Source organism: Mustelus asterias, chromosome 28 (assembly GCF_964213995.1).
Source record: "Mustelus asterias chromosome 28, sMusAst1.hap1.1, whole genome shotgun sequence".
NCBI lineage: Eukaryota > Metazoa > Chordata > Chondrichthyes > Carcharhiniformes > Triakidae > Mustelus > Mustelus asterias.
Window position 1 is genome coordinate 29,516,496 of NC_135828.1, and position 19,329 is coordinate 29,535,824.

The 19,329-nt window shown below is 46.1% G+C and overlaps 1 protein-coding gene across 1 annotated transcript in view; it reads right to left on the reverse strand.

Annotated features, from left to right (window-relative positions):
• Window positions 1–19,329, reverse strand: part of LOC144480361 (annexin A7-like) — a 90,674-nt gene that overhangs the window by 50,671 nt on the left and 20,674 nt on the right. Inside the window, exons 2-3 of the mRNA XM_078199784.1 lie at window positions 7,013–7,110; window positions 714–1,278 (exon numbers count right to left, since the gene is read on the reverse strand). Of these exons, the coding sequence (XP_078055910.1) occupies window positions 714–1,278; window positions 7,013–7,057 (610 nt within the window). The 5' untranslated portion in view covers window positions 7,058–7,110. The remainder of the gene's footprint in view (window positions 1–713; window positions 1,279–7,012; window positions 7,111–19,329) is intronic.

A 19,329-nucleotide genomic window follows, 5' to 3' on the forward strand; every position in this document is an offset into this window, starting at 1 on the left:
AATCCTTAGTGTAGAAGGAGGCCATTCAGCCCATCAAGCCTGCACTGACAACAATCCCACCCAGGCCCTATCCCCGTAACCCTATTTGCCCTGCTAGTCCCCCTGACACTAAGGGGGAATTTAGCATGGCCCATCAACCTAACCTGCACATCTTTGGAGTGTGGGAGGAAACCGGAGCACCCGGAGGAAACCCACGCAGACACGGGGAGAACGTGCAAACTCCACACAGACAGACAGTCACCCAAGGCCAGAATTGAACCCGGATCCCCGGCACTGTGAGGCAGCAGTGCTAACCACTGTGCCACCGTGCTGCCCAGTGATACCCATGCATATGTATTTTCAACAGGGGTGCCAGCCAGTGAGAAATGGTTGGAGCCACATCCAACCACGTGCACCCAACGACACCCAAACAATCTCCCATTTTTGCACACATACCTGCTTGACCCACAATCAGAAACAAAGATGCATGGCACCCAAATACACACACACAGCCAATGAACCACACCACACCACCACCCCCTCCCCGCCAACTGATAAGACACATATACCTACCAGACATGCATGCACATACTAAACACAGACATATGCACATCTTCAACACAATTACTTACACAATGAGATGCATCATTCATTGATTCAAAGTGACACTAGTTTATCTCTGCAATGTTACAACTTATAATTTAATTTAAAAAGCCAGTTTGTTGAGAGTTTACCTGTCGGAGGAGATGGATATCCAGAGCCACCAGATCCCCATTCCGGCTGGTTACCTGGAGCTGCAGGGTAACCACCTGTCGATGCTGGGTAAGTACCCCCACCAGCCTGATAAGGGCAACCCGGTCCCTGTGGGTAACCTCCAGTTGGTGGCTGGGGGTAGGTGCCACCTGCGTAGGCCCCGCCTGCACCTGGCGGCTGAGGGTAGGTGCCACCTGGGTAGGCCCCACCCGCACCTGGCGGCTGAGGGTAGGTGCCACCTGGGTAGGCCCCACCCGCACCTGGCGGCTGAGGGTAGGTGCCACCTGGGTAGGCCCCGCCTGCACCTGGCGGCTGAGGGTAGGTGCCACCTGGGTAGGTGCCACCTGGGTAGGCCCCGCCCACACCTGGCGGCTGAGGGTAGGTGCCACCTGGGTAGGCCCCGCCCGCACCCGGTGGCTGAGTGTAGGCCCCACCCGGAGCCTGGGGATAGGCTCCTCCCACACCTGGGGGATAGGCCCCTCCAGTACCACCAGGGAAGGGGTACTGTCCACCAGCTTGTGGATATCCAGACTGCCCATCCGGCTGCTGAAATACAAGAAAAGAAAGCCAAACTCAGTTATAGAACAAGAACATAGAACATAGAACATTACAGCGCAGAACAGGCCCTTCGGCCCACGATGTTGCACCGACCAGTTAAAAAAAAAAGAAAAAACTGTGACCCTCCAACCTAAACCAATTTCTTTTCGTCCATGAACCTATCTACGGATCTCTTAAATGCCCCCAAACTAGGCGCATTTACTACTGATGCTGGCAGGGCATTCCAATCCCTCACCACCCTCTGGGTAAAGAACCTACCCCTGACATCGGTTCTATAACTACCCCCCCTCAATTTAAAGCCATGCCCCCTCGTGCTGGATTTCTCCATCAGAGGAAAAAGGCTATCACTATCCACCCTATCTAAACCTCTAATCATCTTATATGTTTCAATAAGATCCCCTCTTAGCCGCCGCCTTTCCAGCGAAAACAATCCCAAATCCCTCAGCCTCTCCTCATAGGATCTCCCCTCCATACCAGGCAACATCCTGGTAAACCTCCTCTGCACCCTCTCCAAAGCCTCCACATCCTTCCTGTAATGTGGGGACCAGAACTGCACACAGTACTCCAAGTGCGGCCGCACCAGAGTTGTGTACAGTTGCAACATAACGCTACGACTCCTAAATTCAATCCCCCTACCAATAAACGCCAAGACACCATATGCCTTCTTAACAACCTTATCTACTTGATTCCCAACTTTCAGGGATCTATGCACACATACACCTAGATCCCTCTGCTCCTCCACACTATTCAAAGTCCTCCCGTTAGCCCTATACTCAACACATCTGTTATTCCTACCAAAGTGAATTACCTCACACTTCTCCGCATTAAACTCCATCCGCCACCTCTCGGCCCAACTTTGCAACCTGTCTAAGTCTTCCTGCAAACTACGACACCCTTCCTCACTGTCTACCACACCACCGACTTTGGTGTCATCAGCAAATTTGCTAATCCACCCAACTATACCCTCATCCAGATCATTAATAAATATTACAAACAGCAGTGGCCCCAAAACAGATCCCTGAGGTACACCACTTGTAACCGCACTCCATGATGAATATTTACTATCAACCACCACCCTCTGTTTCCTATCCGCTAGCCAATTCCTGATCCAATTTCCTAGATCACCCCCAATCCCATACATCTGCATTTTCTGCAGAAGCCTACCATGGTGAACCTTATCAAACGCCTTACTAAAATCCATATATACCACGTCCACTGCCTTGCCCCCATCCACCTCCTTGGTCACTTTCTCAAAAAACTCAATAAGGTTAGTAAGGCACGACCTACCTGCCACAAAACCATGCTGACTATCACCTATCAATTCATTACTCTCCAAATAACTATAAATCCTATCCCTTATAATTTTTTCCAACATCTTGCCGACAACAGAAGTGAGACTCACCGGTCTATAATTCCCGGGGAAGTCTCTGTTCCCCTTCTTAAACAATGGGACAACATTCGCTAACCTCCAATCTTCTGGTACTATACCAGAGGCCAACGACGACCTGAAGATCAGAGCCAGAGGCTCTGCAATCACTTCTCTTGCCTCCCAGAGAATCCTTGGATAAATCCCATCCGGACCAGGGGATTTATCTATTTTCAGACCCTCCAGAATATCCTGCACATCCTCCTTATCAACTGTAATACTGTCTATTCTACTCCCTTGCAACCCAGTGTCCTCCTCAGCTATATTCATGTCCCCTTGCGTGAACACCGAAGAGAAATATTGGTTCAATGCTTCACCAATCTCCTCCGGTTCCACACATAACTTCCCTCTGCCATCTATAACTGGCCCTAAACTTGCCCTAACCAACCTTCTGTTCTTGACATACCTATAGAACGCCTTAGGATTCTCTTTAACCCTATCCGCCAAAGTCTTCTCATGTCCCCTTTTAGCCCTTCTAAGCTCGCTCTTCAACTCCCTCTTAGCCAATCTAAAGCTTTCTAGTGCACTACCCGAGTGCTCACGTCTCATCCGAACATAAGCCTCCTTTTTCTTTTTAACCAACAAAGAAACTTTTTTGGTGCACCACGGTTCCCTAGCCCTACCAATTCCTCCTTGCCTGACAGGGACATACCTATCACAGACTCGCAGTAGCTGCTCCTTGAAAAAACTCCACATGTCGGACGTTCCCAGTCCCTGTAATCTCCTAGTCCAACCTATGTTTCCTAATTCTCTCCTAATAGCCTCATAATTACCCTTCCCCCAGCTAAAACCATTGGCCCGAGGTTCATGCCTATCCCTTTCCATCACTAAGGTGAACGTAACCGAATTGTGGTCACTATCACCAAAATGCACACCAACTTCCAAGTCTAGCACCTGGTCTGGCTCATTTCCCAGCACCAGATCCAATATAGCCTCACCTCTAGTTGGCCTGTCTACATACTGAGTCAAAAAACCTTCCTGCACGCTTTGAACAAAAACTGACCCCTCTAACGAGCTAGAGCTATAACAATTCCAGTCAATATTAGTCAAGTTAAAATCCCCCATAACAATTGCCCTATTACTTTCACTCCTAAGCAGGATTGACTCCGCAATCCTTTCCTCAACCTCTCTAGAACTTTTAGGAGGTCTATAAAAGACTCCCAACAGGGTGACAAACACCAACTGTCACATCTCCACAAGAGATCACATTTCAATCAACGAGCAAGGAAATCTCAAGGCAGACAGCATTGTACCTAATCAATGGATCTACACACAGCATGCATATGCAATTAACTACATCATTCCCCATGACTATCAACCAACTTAACTGAGACCAAGGATTGAAACTGGGGCCTCCTTTGAAACAGAAGCTCAGTTGATCTAAAGGCCAGCCTGATTTCCCCGTTTTGATCACAGGATTATAAATGTGGTGGCTATCCCAACCAAACAGAATGATCACCACTGCAGCATCCAGTTCATTCCTAAATACTGCCAATCCTTCATTTGGAAGTCCACCAGGTTTTGACCACTTCTTGTGAGAAGAAAATCTTCCTGATATCAGTTTGCCTTTCCTTTGTTTGAACCTAGGTCCCCTGGTCCTTCTCCAAGTTTGATTTGCGTAGTCTGGATGACAGCAAGATCATTGATAGCTTGTTCAGTGAATTGTTACATCACACTGGGGGTGGGGGGGGGGGGGGGGGGTCACCTCATCACCCAGAGGGGCAAATCTGGAACAGTTTTTGTTCATTCTCTGGCTTGCCAGTACCATGGTTGCACCACCCAAGGATCCATTTGTTTGAGAAGTGAGATAATTGGAGCAATTTTAATTTATTTGATTTTCTCAGAAGACTAAGGAAATTTGGCATGTAAGCTACGACTCTCACCAACTTTTACAGATGCACCATAGAAAGCATTCTTTCTGGTTGCACCACAGCTTGGTACGGCTCCGCTCTGCCCAAGACCGCAAGAAACTACAAAGGGTTGTGAACAAAGCCCAGTCCATCACTCAAACCAGCCTCCCATCCATTGACTCTGTGAATAGCTTCTTCCCTGCTGCCATCAGACTTTTGAATGGACCTCCTTCGTACTAAGTTGATCTTTCTCTACACCCTTGCTATGACTGTGACACTACATTCTGCACCTCTCTTTTCTTCTCTATGAACGGCATGCTTTGTCTGTATTGTATGCAAGAAACAATACTTTTCACTGTACACCAATAAATGTGACAATACATCAAATCAAATTCGTGCACTGGGCAGGAAACACGCAGAATCAGGTGGAACCCTGTTTTTACACTCAGCCCAATAGTCACTCAATGAATGCAGAAATTAGGAGCAGGCTATTTGGCCCCTCGAGCCTGCTCTGCAATTCAATAAGATCATAGCTGATCTAATTATGGCCTCAACTCCAAATTCCGTCTACCCCTGATAACCTTTGGCTCATCTGTAAGTCAAGGATCAATCTTTCTTTATTCATTTTTTTATGGGATGTGTCATTTAAATGCTGGACTAGCATTTATTGACCATCCCCAATTGCCCTCCATTACAGACGACATTTGAGAATCAACCACATTGTTGTGGGTCTAGAGTTCCATGTAGGCCAGACCAGGTAAGGATGGCAGATTTCCTTCCCTGAAGAACATTAGTGAACCAGATGGGTTTTAACAACAATTGATAATATTTTCATGGTAATCATAGTGTCATAGAAGTTTACAGCATGGAAACAGGCCCTTCTGCCCAACTTGTTGTTTAGGGTAGCACGGTAGCACAGTGGTTAGCACTGCTGCTTCACAGCTCCAGGGACCTGGGTTCGATTCCCGGCTTGGGTCACTGTCTGTGTGGAGTTTGCACATTCTCCTCGTGTCTGCGTGGGTTTCCTCCGGGTGCTCCGGTTTCCTCCCACAGTCCAAAGATGTGTGGGTTAGGTTGATTGGCCATGCTAAAATTGCCCCTTAGTGTCTTGAGATGGGTATGTTAGAGGGATTAGCGGGTAAATATGTAGGGATATGGGGGTAGGGCCTGGGTGGGATTGTGGTCAGTGTAGACTCGATGGGCCGAATGGCCTCTTTCTACACTGTAGGGTTTCTATGATTCTTGTCCGTGCTGCCCTTGTGTTTTAAACCCCTAGGCTAATCCCAATTGCCCACATTTGGCCCAAATCCCTCTATGCCCATCTTAGCCATGTAACTGTCTAAATGCTTTTTAAAAGACAAAATTGTACCTGCCTCTATCACCACCTCTGGCAGACCCTCACCACCCTGAGAGAAAAACATTTCCCCTCTGGACACTTTTGTATCTCTCCCCTCTCACCCGAAACCTATGCCCTCGAGTTTTAAACTCCCCACCTTTGGGAAAAGATATTGCCTATCTAGCTGATCTGTGCCCCTCGTTATTTTATAGACCTCTATAAGATCACCCCTCAGCCTCCTACGCTCCAGAGAAAAAAGTCCCAGTCTATCCAGCCTCTCCTTATAACTCAATCCATCAAGTCCCGGTAGCATCCTAGTAAATCTTTTCTGCACTCTTTCTAGTTTAGTAACATCCTTTCTATAATAGGGTGACCAGAACTGTGCATATGTGGGGTTACGGGGATAAGGCCTGGGTGGGATTGTGGTCGGTGCAAACTCGATGGGCCAAATGGCCTCCTTCTGCACTGTAGGGATTCTATGATACACAGGTGGGCTAGGTTAAAATCGCTCCCAATGAGTCTCAGCAATTACCTTACAGTGAGGGGGCATCACAGTAAGGCCCAATCCTGTATTGACCCTCCATCTACTCACACACATTCCCAGAAGAGGTCACATGCAGGCAGCAGGAACTTGTCTTTCTGCTCACTAGCTCAGCAGTGTGAGGGCAACTACAGCCTCAGGTGTAACAAACACATTTAGTGAGATTAGGAATCCAAGCATGGGGATCTAATCTGAATGCTTCAGTCTACAAGAGGGAAACTGTTCCCATCGGGCCAGAGATTTGAAGAACCGGACCTAATTTCTTAGGTTCAGGATATCTCATTCCCAGAAATATCATCTTTTTAAGTTCTACATTCATTCACTCCACTCTCCCACCCCTCCTGCAAACATAACAAAGGAACAAAAAGTTGACAAGAACCAGAAAAATTACATTTGAGAACAAACACAACTATAAAGATGTCAAACTCCTTCTGATTGATTAGAAGATCAGATGCTTAAAATACATAACAAATGGTTTACAAATATTTCAATGAAGACCAGCTATTGGTGATGTGCCTTATTTACAGAAGACCTGTGTTCTTGTGGTCAGCGGTCACTATGTGACTTACAGGGTAGGCTGGGTAGCCAGACGAGGGGTAACCAGGGTACGACATTCTGGAAGGTGAGGCGGAAAAGGCCAAGATGTCCAGTGAGTACTCCGCAGCTTCTGAAAGCACAAACAATCGATGATGGTGATAGTTGTCATGGTCACCATTACAGAGACTACCTCTATACTCAAGATCTATTAACTCCCATCAGATTTGAAAGAATGTTCCCAGAGCTTTATGCTGAGTCTCTGCATTACTAGTAATATTACCACTAAGCCATCGTCATCCCAAGGTTACTACTTTAACACAGTAATTTGATAATACATGCAGTTAATACAGGAGACAAAATAGGTTTCTTTAGCCACATGATGGTATCAAAATGGCTTTCTTGACCTTGTAATGTGGAGATGCCGGCGTTGGACTGGGGTAAACACAGTAAGAAGTCTCGCAACACCAGGTTAAAGTCCGACAAGTTTATTTGGTAGCAAAAGCCACTAGCTTTCGGAGCGCTGCTCCTTCGTCAGATGAGTGGGATTTCAGTTCACAAACAGGGCATATGAAGACACCAACTCAGTTTACAAAATAATGATTGGAATGCGAGTCTTCACAGGTAATCAAGTCTTAAAGGTACAGACAATGTGCGTGGAGAGAGGGTTAAGCACAGGTTAAAGAGATGTGTATTGTCTCCAGCCAGGACAGGTACAGATTTTGCAAGCCCAGGCAAGTCGTGGGGGTTACAGATAGTGTGACATGAACCCAAGATCTCGGTTGAGGCCGGGTGAATGAGATGGATGAAGGGACACCGCTCGACAATCACCAGGCAAGAGTGTTCTCTTCCTGTTGGGGAACACTTCAGCGGTCCCAGGCATTCAGCCTCTGATCTTTGGGTAAACGTTCTCCAAGGTGGCCTTCACGATACACGGCAACGCAGAGTCGCTGAGCAGAGACGGATAGCCAAGTTCCGCACACGAGGACGGCCTCAACCGGGATCTTGGGTTCATGTCACACTATCTGTAACCCCCATAACGACTTGCCTGGGCTTGCAAAATCTGTACCTGTCCTGGCTGGAGACAATACACATCTCTTTAATCTGTGCTTAACGCTCTCTCCACTCACATTGTCTGTACCTTTAAGACTTGATTACCTGTTAAGACTCGCATTCCAACCATTATTTTGTAAATTGAGTTTGTGTCTTTACATGCCCTGTTTGTGAACTGAAATTCCACTCACCTGATAAGGAGCAGCGCTTCGAAAGCTAGTGGTTTTTGCTACCAAATAAAACTGGACATTAACCTGGTGTTGTGAGACTTGTTAGTTATTACAGTGGATACCATATAAAAATAGTCAAGTTTAACTAAAATCTAACCACCCAGGCCTACCTACAACATTTAAGCACAAGTTTGTTATACAGGCAGTCCTTGGACTTATGATATGACACGGCTTAAAGGAACCAATTGCAAATTTAAACATTGCAAGTCGGAATCGATTTCCCCAATAGAAAACATAGAAAAACTACAGCACAAAACAGGCTCTTCAGCCCCACATGTTGTGCCGAACATATCCCTACCTTCTAGGCCTACCTATAACCCTCCATCCTATTAAGTCCCATGTACTCATCCAGGAGTCTCTTAAAAGATCCTATTGAGTTTGCCTCCACCACCACTGACGGCAGCCAATTCCACTCGCCCATCACCCTCTGAAAAACTTCCCCCCAACATTTCCCCTGTACCTACCCCCCAGCACCTTAAACCTGTGTCCTCTCGTAGCAGCCATTTCCACCCTGGGAAACAGCCTCAGAGTCCACCTGATCTATGCCTCTCAACATCTTATATACCTCTATTAGGTCTCCTCTCATCCTACGTCTCTCCAAGGAGAAAAGACCGAGCTCCCTCAGCCTATCCTCATAAGGCATGCCACTCAATCCAGGCAACATCCTTGTAAACCTCCTCTGCATCCTTTCAATCATTCCCACATCCTTCCTGTAATGAGGCGACCAGAACTGAGCACAGTACTCCAAGTGGGGTCTGACGAGGGTCTTATATAGCTGCATCATTATCCCCGGACTCCTAAACTCAATCCCTCGATTGATAAAGGCCAGCATACCATTCGCCTTCTTAACCACCTCCTCCACCTGCGGAGCCGATTTTAGTCCTATGGACCCGGACCCCAAGGTCCTTCTGATCCTCTACAGTACTAAGAGTCTTTCCCTTTATATTGTACTCCTTCATCCCATTTGACCTGCCAAAATGGACCACTACGCATTTATCTGGGTTGAAGTCCATCTGCCACTTCTCCGCCCAGTCTTGCATCCTATCTATGTCCCTCTGTAACTTCTGACATCCCTCCAGACTATCCACAACCCCACCAATCTTCGTGTCGTCGGCAAACTTACCAACCCATCCCTCCGCTTCCTCATCCAGGTCATTTATGAAAATGACGAACAGCAAGGTCCCAGAACCAGCAAATGACAAACAGCAAGGGTCCCAACGTTATGGATGGGGAATTAGTTCATAAACCAAGGCCAAAAATCACTCATGGGGCAGTGTCAAATGCTCTGCCAAGTCGCTGTGGCAACTGTTGATGGATACATGCCTTAAAGCAAATTTCTCTGAGTGTAGGGGATATAGTGAAGACATCAATTACTGTCAGATGCCTGTTTAATCTTGAGTGTGAGTGCATATTAGGCGATGCATTGAGCACCTTCACAATAGCTTGTGCCAAAAAAAAACTGACATTGTTTTATTCTGTCAATCCCTCTGCAATCCACTTGTTTCCAACCTGATAAAAGACAGTTCGACTTAAAGACAGCATAGTGGCTGGAGTGACATTGTCCGGTTACACAGATGGGTGGCGTAAAACGATGCGCACGCATGAACTGGCTGTCCCGGCATCATAAAGCTGAAACCAATGTTGTAATGTCAAAACGGGTGTCGCAAGACGAACATTGAAAAGTCGAGGGCAGCTTGCATTGTGCCAGTAACAAAGTAAACGATTTCAGGTGCTACTCAGAAATGTGATCAAACGAAAGTTTGACACTGAGTTACACAATGAAACATCAGTAAAAGTGGCAGAATCTTGGTCCCTTAAAATCTACAACATTAACATTGTAAAAGGGGAAGAAAGTAGTGTGAGGGGAGAATTGAGGGAATTCAGCAAAGTAGCACAAACAAAACCAGAGTTTACTGAATGACGAAAGAGAAAAATGAAGCAAAAAAAGGGTGTTTATGACAGATGTCATACAGACAAATGTGAATACAATTGAGAGCTTCACTGAATTGTGGAGAACAGAAAAAGAAGAAAGAAATTATGCGAGCCGTTAACATAAAAAGGGAATCCATCAGCCTTCAGTAAATAATAGGAAAAGGACGGGCGAGGCCAACTGTCTCAAAAAGGGAAAAACAGGAAAATAGGATTTGCTCTTGGACAGTCAGCATGGAGGCAATTGACCGAATAGCCTTCTTCTGTGCTGCAAACATTCTAAGATTCTTGTAAAACATTCCCCAAAGTTTGACAGTGAACCGTTTAAATAAGGAGGCATAACCAAACAAGGCCGTTGAAAGAGGGGAGGATGTAGGAAGGGAATTCTAGAGCTTAGGCTGACAATGGTGGACTGAACGAAATGATGGACCAGAGGCCAGACTGGGAGGAAGACAGAGTTCCGAGTGTTGTTGGCAGGAAAATATCAGATATCAAGAGGGCGGATCCTTGGAAGAATTTGAACACAATTTAAATATGAAGTGTTGCTGGAGCCATTCTAAGCCAACAAGCTCAGGGGTGGTGGGCGGTGGGACTTGGTGCGAGCAGCACCAATCTGTGCCAACTGAAGAAACTCAACTGTGTCATCAAGTAATCTCTCTCTGCACCCCTGACACCCTCAGCATTGCAACTTATATGATGTGTTCAAGTCTGAGGTGGGTCTTGAACCATGACAGGAGAGACTGCACCACACCTTTACATGAAGCCCCCAAGGTTCAGTCGGGGTTGAGAGTGTATTGTCCTGGGCACTGGTTCAGGTTCAGTCATGATGTGGAGGGAATCAGGTTCAGTAACAGGGGTCACAAGCCTGACCTGGATAACAAAGACACTTATGTCAGACTCCTATTTATTGACTACAGCTCAGCCTTCAACACCATTATTCCTACAGAACTCACCTCCAAACTCCGTGGTGTGGGCCTCGGCTCCTCCCTGTGACTAGATGCTAGACTGCCTATCCCATAGACTGCAATCAGTAATAGGCAACAACACCATCTCCACGATCATCCTCAATACCGGTGCCCTACAAGGCTCTGTCCAGCCCTTTACTATACTCCTTATACACCTATGACTGTGTCCAAATTCCCCTCCAATTCGATTTTCAAGTTTGCTGATGACACCACCATAGTGGGTCGGATCTCAAACAACGATCAGATGGAGTACAGGAAAGATAAAGAATCTGGTGAACTGGTGCGATGACAATAATCGCTCCCTCAATGTCAACAAAACGAAGGAGATAGTCATCGACTTCAGGAAACAGTGGAGGACATGCCCCTGTCTACATCAACATGGTGAAGTGGAAATGGTCGAGAACTTCCTAGAAACCCTACAGTACAGAAAGAGGCCATTCAGCCCATCAACTCTGCACTGACCACAATCCCACCCAGGCCCTACATATTTTACCCACCAATCCCTCTAACATATGCATCTCAGGACACTAAGGGGCAATTTTAGCATGGCCAATCAACCTAACCCTCACATCTTTGGACTGTGGAAGGAAACCGGAGCAGCCGGAGGAAACCCATGCAGACACGGGGAGAATGTGCAAACTCCACACAGACAGTGACCCAAGCCGGGAATCGAACCCAGGTCCCTGGAGCTGTGAAGCAGCAGTGCTAATCACTGTGCTACCGTGTCACCCCTTCAAGTTTCTAGGTGTCCAGATCACCAACAACCTGTCCTAGTCCCTCCAGGCCACAGCTAAAGTTAAGAAAGTCCATCAATGCCTCTACTTTCTCAGGAGGCTAAGAAAATTTTGCATGTCTGCTACAACTCTCACCAACTTTTACAGATGCACGATAGAAAGCATTCTTTCTGGTTGTATCACATCTTTGTATGGCTCCTGCTCTGTCCAATGCAGCAAGAAACTACAAAGGCTTGTGGACAAAGCCCAGTCCATGGGGCTGCACGGTGGCAGTGGTTAGCACTGCTGCCTCACAGCGCCAGGCACCCAGGTTCACTTCTGGCCTCGGGTGACTGTGTGTGGAGTTAGCACTTTCTCCCTGTGTCTGTGTAGATTTTCTCTGGGTGCTCCAGTTTCTTTCCACAGTCCAAAGATGTGCAGGTTAGGTGGATTGGCCATGCTATATTGTCCCTTAGTGTCAGGGGGATTAGGAGGGTAAATATATGAGTAATGGGGAAAGGACCTGGGTGGGATTGTTATCAGTGCAGGCTCAATGGCCCAAATAGCCTCTTTGTGCACTGTAGAGTGTATGATTCCATCACACAAACCAGCCTCCCATCCATCGACTCCGTCTACACTCCATTGCTGCCTCAGAAAAGCAGCCAGCAGAGTCAAGGACCGCACGCACCTTCTTCCGTCGGGGAAAAAGATACATGTACGAACCGACTCAAGAACAGCTTCTTCCCTGTTGCCATCAAACTTTTGAATGGACCTCCCATATATTAAGTTGAACTACTTCTATATCCTAGTTATGACTGTAAAACTACATTCTGTACCCTCTCCTTTCCTTCTCTATCAACAGAATGCTTTGTCTGTATAGCGGGCAAGAACAAATACTTTCTACTGTATACTAATACGTGACAATAATAAATAAAACAAATGCTGGCCCAGTTCAAAATTAGTTTGGGACTGGAGTCTCATGTAAGCCAGATTAGGTAAGGATGGCAGGATTCCTTCCCTCAGTGAACAGGTTGGAATTTGCAACAGGCCAACAGTTTGTCATTTCTACTGACAGAAACATTTTTTAAAACCAAATTGAAATTCTCAAAGTGGCATGATGGGATTGGTGATAACACTTCCCGAATCATGAGACCAGTAATATAACCATTATAGCAAAGAATGACTACTTTGGGTGGCACACCCGAGAGGAGAGTAGGTGGGACAAGAGCCCCAGTATAAAGTAACACCTTGCAGAGAGAGAAACATGCAATAGAGAGGAAAGGACAAAAGCCTCCCGCCAGCTCCAATTGAACAGATAATTTGAAGTGCAAAGTACATAGAACCAAGAGTGCAGAAGGAGGCCTTCAGCCCATCACGTCTGCACCGACCACAATCCCACCTAGGCCCTATCCCCATAACCCCATGCATTTACCCGAGCTAACTCCCCTGACACTAAGAGGCAATTTAGCAAGGCCAATCCACCTAACTTGCACATCTTTGGACATGTTGCATCCAAAAGACGAGCATAGGAAACTGCTCACAAACTTAAACACCTCCACTGCACAGCTGATGTGTTTGTGTAAATCTCACCCGAAGCTGCTCACCACTGCATTAAATGAGAGAGAAGTGGTTTACAGATTGAGAAGGTGATTCTATTTATAATCGCACAGTATGTTTGGGTTGGGTACTGGCCTCAAGCTAAATATTGGCCGTTGTCTTTGGTTCCTGCCACAAACTGTTCACACGCCAACTCCATCCTTGTCTCATGAGGCTGAACCAGACTGCTTGTAACTTTGCTATCATTTTTCACAGAGCCTGACCACCCCACACAAAATTATCACTGTCCAAAATCTGCTGCTGTATCCTGACTCCCAGTATCATCCTTCACACTGGTTTCCGGTTAAGCGCCGCTTCAATTTTACAATTCTTATCACCCTTCTCTCAAAAATCTCTAAGGCCTTATCCTACCTATCTCCACAATAAGCTCCAATCCTATATCCCTCGAGATAACTGTGCTCCTCCAATTCCAGCCCCTTCAGCATGCCAGATTTCAATTGTTCCACCACTGGAGATAGTGCCTTGTGTAGCCTCAGCCCCAAGTTCTGGAATTCATCTCCTAAACCACCTCTGCATCCCCCTTCCAACACCCCGCCCACTTCTTTTAAGTTGCTCCTCAAAACCTACCTATTTGGTCAGCTGCCTTTACATTGTCTTATGTGCCTGGTGTCAAATTTTGTTGATCACGCTCCTTGGGACATTTTACATGTTAAAGGTGCTATACAAGTGCAAGTTATTGTTGTGAATCCCAATGGCAGTGTATTTGCATAACAAACAACTGCACCCAGGAGGATGGTTTTCTCAATGGTTGCCTTGGATGCAGAAAACAAATTCTTCCTGGTTGGGGAGCCTGGGATGAGGAAACACAGCCTAAAAATTGGAATCAGTCCATTCAGGAGTGAAATTAAGGAACTTTTCTATTGCACACAAAAGGTGATAGAATTTTGGAATCTCTCCCATAGATGACAATTGATCGAGGTCATTGTTCACAGGATGTGGATGAGGCTGGCTAGGCCAGCATTTATTGCCCATCCCTAATTGTCCTTCAGAAGGTGGCGGTGAGCTGCCTTCTTGAATGGCTGCAGTCCATGTGGTGTAGGTATACCCACAGTGCTGTTAGGAAGGGAGTTCGAGGATTTTGACCCAGCCACAGTGAAGGAACATCGATATATTTCCAGGTCAGGATAGCAAGTGACTTGTCGGCGAACTTGTAGATGGTGGTGTTCCCGTGTATCTGCTGCCCTTGTCTGACGAGGTGGTAGAAGTCTCAGGTTTAGAAGGTGCTGTTGAAGGAGCCTTGCCAAGTCACAGGAGATCTACGAAATGGTACACACTGCTGCCACTGTCTGTGGTGGAGGGAGTGAATGTTTGCGGATGGGGTGCCACCCAAGGGGGGGGCTTTGTTTTGGATGGTGTCAAGCTTCTTGAGTGTTGTTGGAGCTGCATCCATCCAGGCAAGTGGAAAGTATTCCTTCAAACTCCTGACTTGTGCCTTGTGGATGGTTGAGAGATTGAGGAGTTAAATGGCGAGTTACTTGCCACAGAACTCCCAGCCTCTGATCTGCTCATGAAGCCACAGTTTTGTTATATGGCTGCTCCAGTTCATTTTCTAGACACTGGTAACCTCCAGAATGTTAATGATTGCGTATCTGGTGACTCAAACCAATGAGAGCTTTCCCCTGACTCTCATTGACGTGAGTTTTTCCTCGGGCTCCTTGATGCCAAACTCAGTCAAATGATGTCTTCATGTCAAGGATAGTCACTCTCACCTCACTTCCTGAATTCAATTATTTTGTCCATGTTTAGACCAAGGCTTGATGTGAAGATGCCAGTGTTAGGCTGGGGTAGGCACAGTATGAAGTCTCATAACACCAGGTTAAAGTCCAACAGGCTTATTTGGAATAATGAGCTTTCGATGCACTGCTCCTTCATCAGGTGAGTGATGAAAGAGCCTGATGAAGGAACAGCGCTCCGAAAGCTTGTGATTCCAAATAAGCCTGTTGGACTTGAACCTGACGTTGTGAGACTTCTTACTAGACCAAGGCTATAATGAGGTCAGGAGATGAGGGACTCTGGTGAAATCCAAACTGACCATCAGTGAGCAGCTTCTGTTGAGTCAGTGCTGCTTGTTAGCATGTGGATGACACATTCTATCATTTTGCTGAAGATTGAGGGTAGGTGTTAATCGGCTAGGCTGGACTATTTGGCTTTTTGTGGTTAGTGGGTAGGACATAAACTGGTCAATTTTCCACATTGTTGGTTACATGCCAGGGTCGTAGCTGTGGTGGAACAAGTTGACTAGGGGCACAGTTAGTCCTGGAACACAAGTCTCTGGAATTACATTTGGGTTGCTGTCAGGGCTCATTGTCCTTGCTGTATCCAATGCCACAGAGTTATACAGTACAGAAGAGGCCCTTTGGCCCATTATGTCAGCACCAGGGACCCGGGTTCAATTCCGGCCTTTGGTGACTTTTGCACTTTCTTCCTGTGTCTGTGGGGGGTTTCCTCTGGGTGCTTCGGTTTCCGGTGGATTAGCTGTGGTAAATGTGCAGAGTTATAGGAATAGGGCAGGCGGTGGGTGTGGACCTGGGTAAGATGCTGAGTCAGTGCAGACTTGATGGACCGAATGGCCTCTTTCTGCATTGTAGGGATTCTATGATTTTATGAGTCTGCATTGACAAAACTGCACTAAATCTACATGAATCCCATTTTCCAGCACTTGGCCCATAGCCTTGAATGTTATGACATTTCAAGTGCTCATCCACATTCTTCTTAAAGGTTGAAGGGTTTCCCACCTCTACCACCCTCCCAGGCAGCACATTTCAGACTCCCACCACTCACTGGGTAAAAAAAACTTTTTCCTCAAATCCCATCTACATCTACTGCTCCTTACCTCAAAACTATGTCCGCTCGTTACTGACCCTTCAACCAAGGGGAACAGCTACTACTTATCCACCCTGTCCATACCCTCAATCTTACACACCTCAGTCAGTTGCCCCCTCAGCCTTCTCTGCTCTAGAGAAAACAACCCCAGCCCAACCAGCCTCTCTTCATATTTCAACCCAAGCAACATCCGGAGGCATTTCATGTGGAATGAATCAAGCTGGCTGAAAACTGACCTCTGGGCATGTCAGGATTGGAAGAGATGTTAAATTTAAATCACAGTTGGGTAGATTTTAGTTAAGCGGAGAAATTAATGGATGTGGCACTGAGGCAGCAGATCAGCCATGTGCAATTGCACAGAAAGAGACCATTCAGCACATCATGCCAATGCTGGCTTTTAGCAATTAGTCAGTTGTTCCCCCAGTCACTACATAGCTCTGGAAATGTTCTCCTCTTCGAACCTATATCCAGTTCCCTTCTGAAACTCATCACTTTCCCTGTAAATGGAGATCTCTGGTTTCTAACCCACTGGCCAGAACGAACAGTTTCTCCCTATTTACTATTAAAACCCCTCATTTTTCAAACATCTATTAAATTTCCCCTTAACATTCTTTCCTCAAAGATCAACAATCAGGTTTGGCACGAATGTTCCAGCAGGTTCAAAGCCACCATCATTTCACAGGATGTGAATCCCAATAACAAGATTAGCAGTTGTAGGCAGACCAAAGTAAATACATCACCCTGCTAATAGGAAACACTTTGGGTAGACGATAACACCATCCAGGGAAGGTGTACATATGTTAATCTTAAAACTAACAGAAGCTGGGAGGGATAGACAGCCAAATATACAGGGAGAATCTTCAATTGGAAAACAATGATATAATTGGCAATCTTTCCGTGGAAGCAAGGGGCAGATTCCATCTAGCAGCCTGCAAGCCAATTCTACATGCAGACCAGAAGCAAGAGTGCAGGAACCTTCGTGGAGGCAGTTAAAACCCACATCTTCGCTGAACCACGGAGAGAGTCTTCCCAGAATAATTACTCAATCGTTTACAGTGTGGTAACTATAAGCTCGCCTTTACTTATAGAACTATTGGATTGGATGTTGTTTAGGAAGTGGGAAGTCCTGAAAGAGTTCAGATCTTGTAAATGCACTTTGGATAAAAACAGTCATAACATAAGAACTAGGAGCAGGAGTAGGCCATCTGGCCCCTCGAGCCTGCTCTGCCATTCAATAAGATCATGGCTGATCTTTTTGTGGACTCAGCTCCACTTACCCACCCACTCATCATAACCCTTAATTCCTTTACTGTTCAAAAATCTATCTATCCTTGCCTTAAAAACATTCAATGAGGTAGCCTCAACTGCTTTACTGAGCAGGGGATTCCACAGATTCACAACCCTTTGTGTGAAGACGTTCCTCCTCAACTCAGTCCTAAATCTGCTCCCCCTTATTTTGAGGCCATGCCCCCGAGTTCTAGTTTCACCTGCCAGTGGAAACAACTTCCCTGCTTCTATTTTATCTATTCCCTTCATAATCTTATATGTTTCTATATGATCTCCCCTCATTCTTCTGAATTCCAATGAGTATAGCCCCAGTCTACTCAGTCACTCCTCATAAGCCAACCCTCAACTACAGAATCAACCTAGTGAATCTCCTCTGTACCCCCTCCAGTACCAGTGTATCCTTTCTGAAGTGAGACCAAAACCGTACACAGTACTCCAGGTGTGGCCTCACCAGCACCTTAGCTGCAACATAACCTCGCTGTTTTTAAACTCCACCCCCCTAGCAATGAAGGACAAAATTTCATTTGCCTTCTTAATTATCTGCTGCACCTGCAAACCAACTTTTTGTGATTCATGCACAAGGACACCCAGGTCCCTCTACACAGCAGCATGCTGCAATTTTTTACCATTTAAATAATAGTCCATTTTGCTGTTAGTCCTACCAAAATGGATGACCTCACATTTACCAACATTGTACTCCATCTGCCCGACCCTTGCCCACTCACTTATCCCTTTGCAGACTTTCAATGTCCTCTGCACACTTTGCTCTGCCTCTCGTCTTAGTGTCATCCGTGAATTTTGACACACTACACTTGGTCCCCAACTCCAAATCATGTGTAAATCGTAAACAATTGCGGTCCCAACCCGGATCTGAGGCACGCCACCAGAAAAACACCCATTTACCCCGACTCTTTGTTTTCTGTTAGTTAACCAATCCTCTATCCATGCTAATACAATCACAACTTGTGGGGCCGAAGGGCCTGTTTTGTGCTGTAGTTTTTTTTCTATTACCCGTAACACCTTGCACCTTTATCTTATGCAGCAGCCTTTGGTGTGGCACCTTGTCAAATGCCTTCTGGAAATCCTGATACACCACATCCATAGGTTCCCCATTGTTCACTGCGCATCTAATGTTCTCAAAGAATTCCACCAAATTAGTCAAACATAACCTGCCCTTCATGAACCCATGTTGCGTCTTCCCAGTGGGACAAGTTATATCCAAGTCATCCCTACTTAAACTGTTTGGGTGTGTTCAGTAGCCTTGTACATAACTCTTATATAGAGTCATAGAATCATAAGGTTTACAGCATGGAAACAGGCCCTTCGGCCCAACTTGCCTATGCCACCCTTTTTTCTTTAAAACCCTGAAGCTAGTCCCAATTGCCTGCATTTGGCCCATATCCCTCTATACCCATCTTACCCACGTAACTGTCTAAATGCTTTTTAAAAGACAAAATTGTACCCGCCTCTACTACCACCACCTCTGGCAGCTTGTTCCAGACACTCACCACCTGGTGTGTGAAAAAATTGCCCCTCTGGACACTTTTGTATCTCTCCCCTCACCTTAAACCTATGCCCTCTAGTTTTAGACTCTTCTACCTTTGGGAAAAGATATTGACTATCTAGCTGATATATGCCCTGATCTATGCCCATCTATATCATTATAGTCCTGTTCATGGACATGTGGCTTTTATTTATTGTAATAAATAGTCTTCAGTAAGCATTATACTACGAC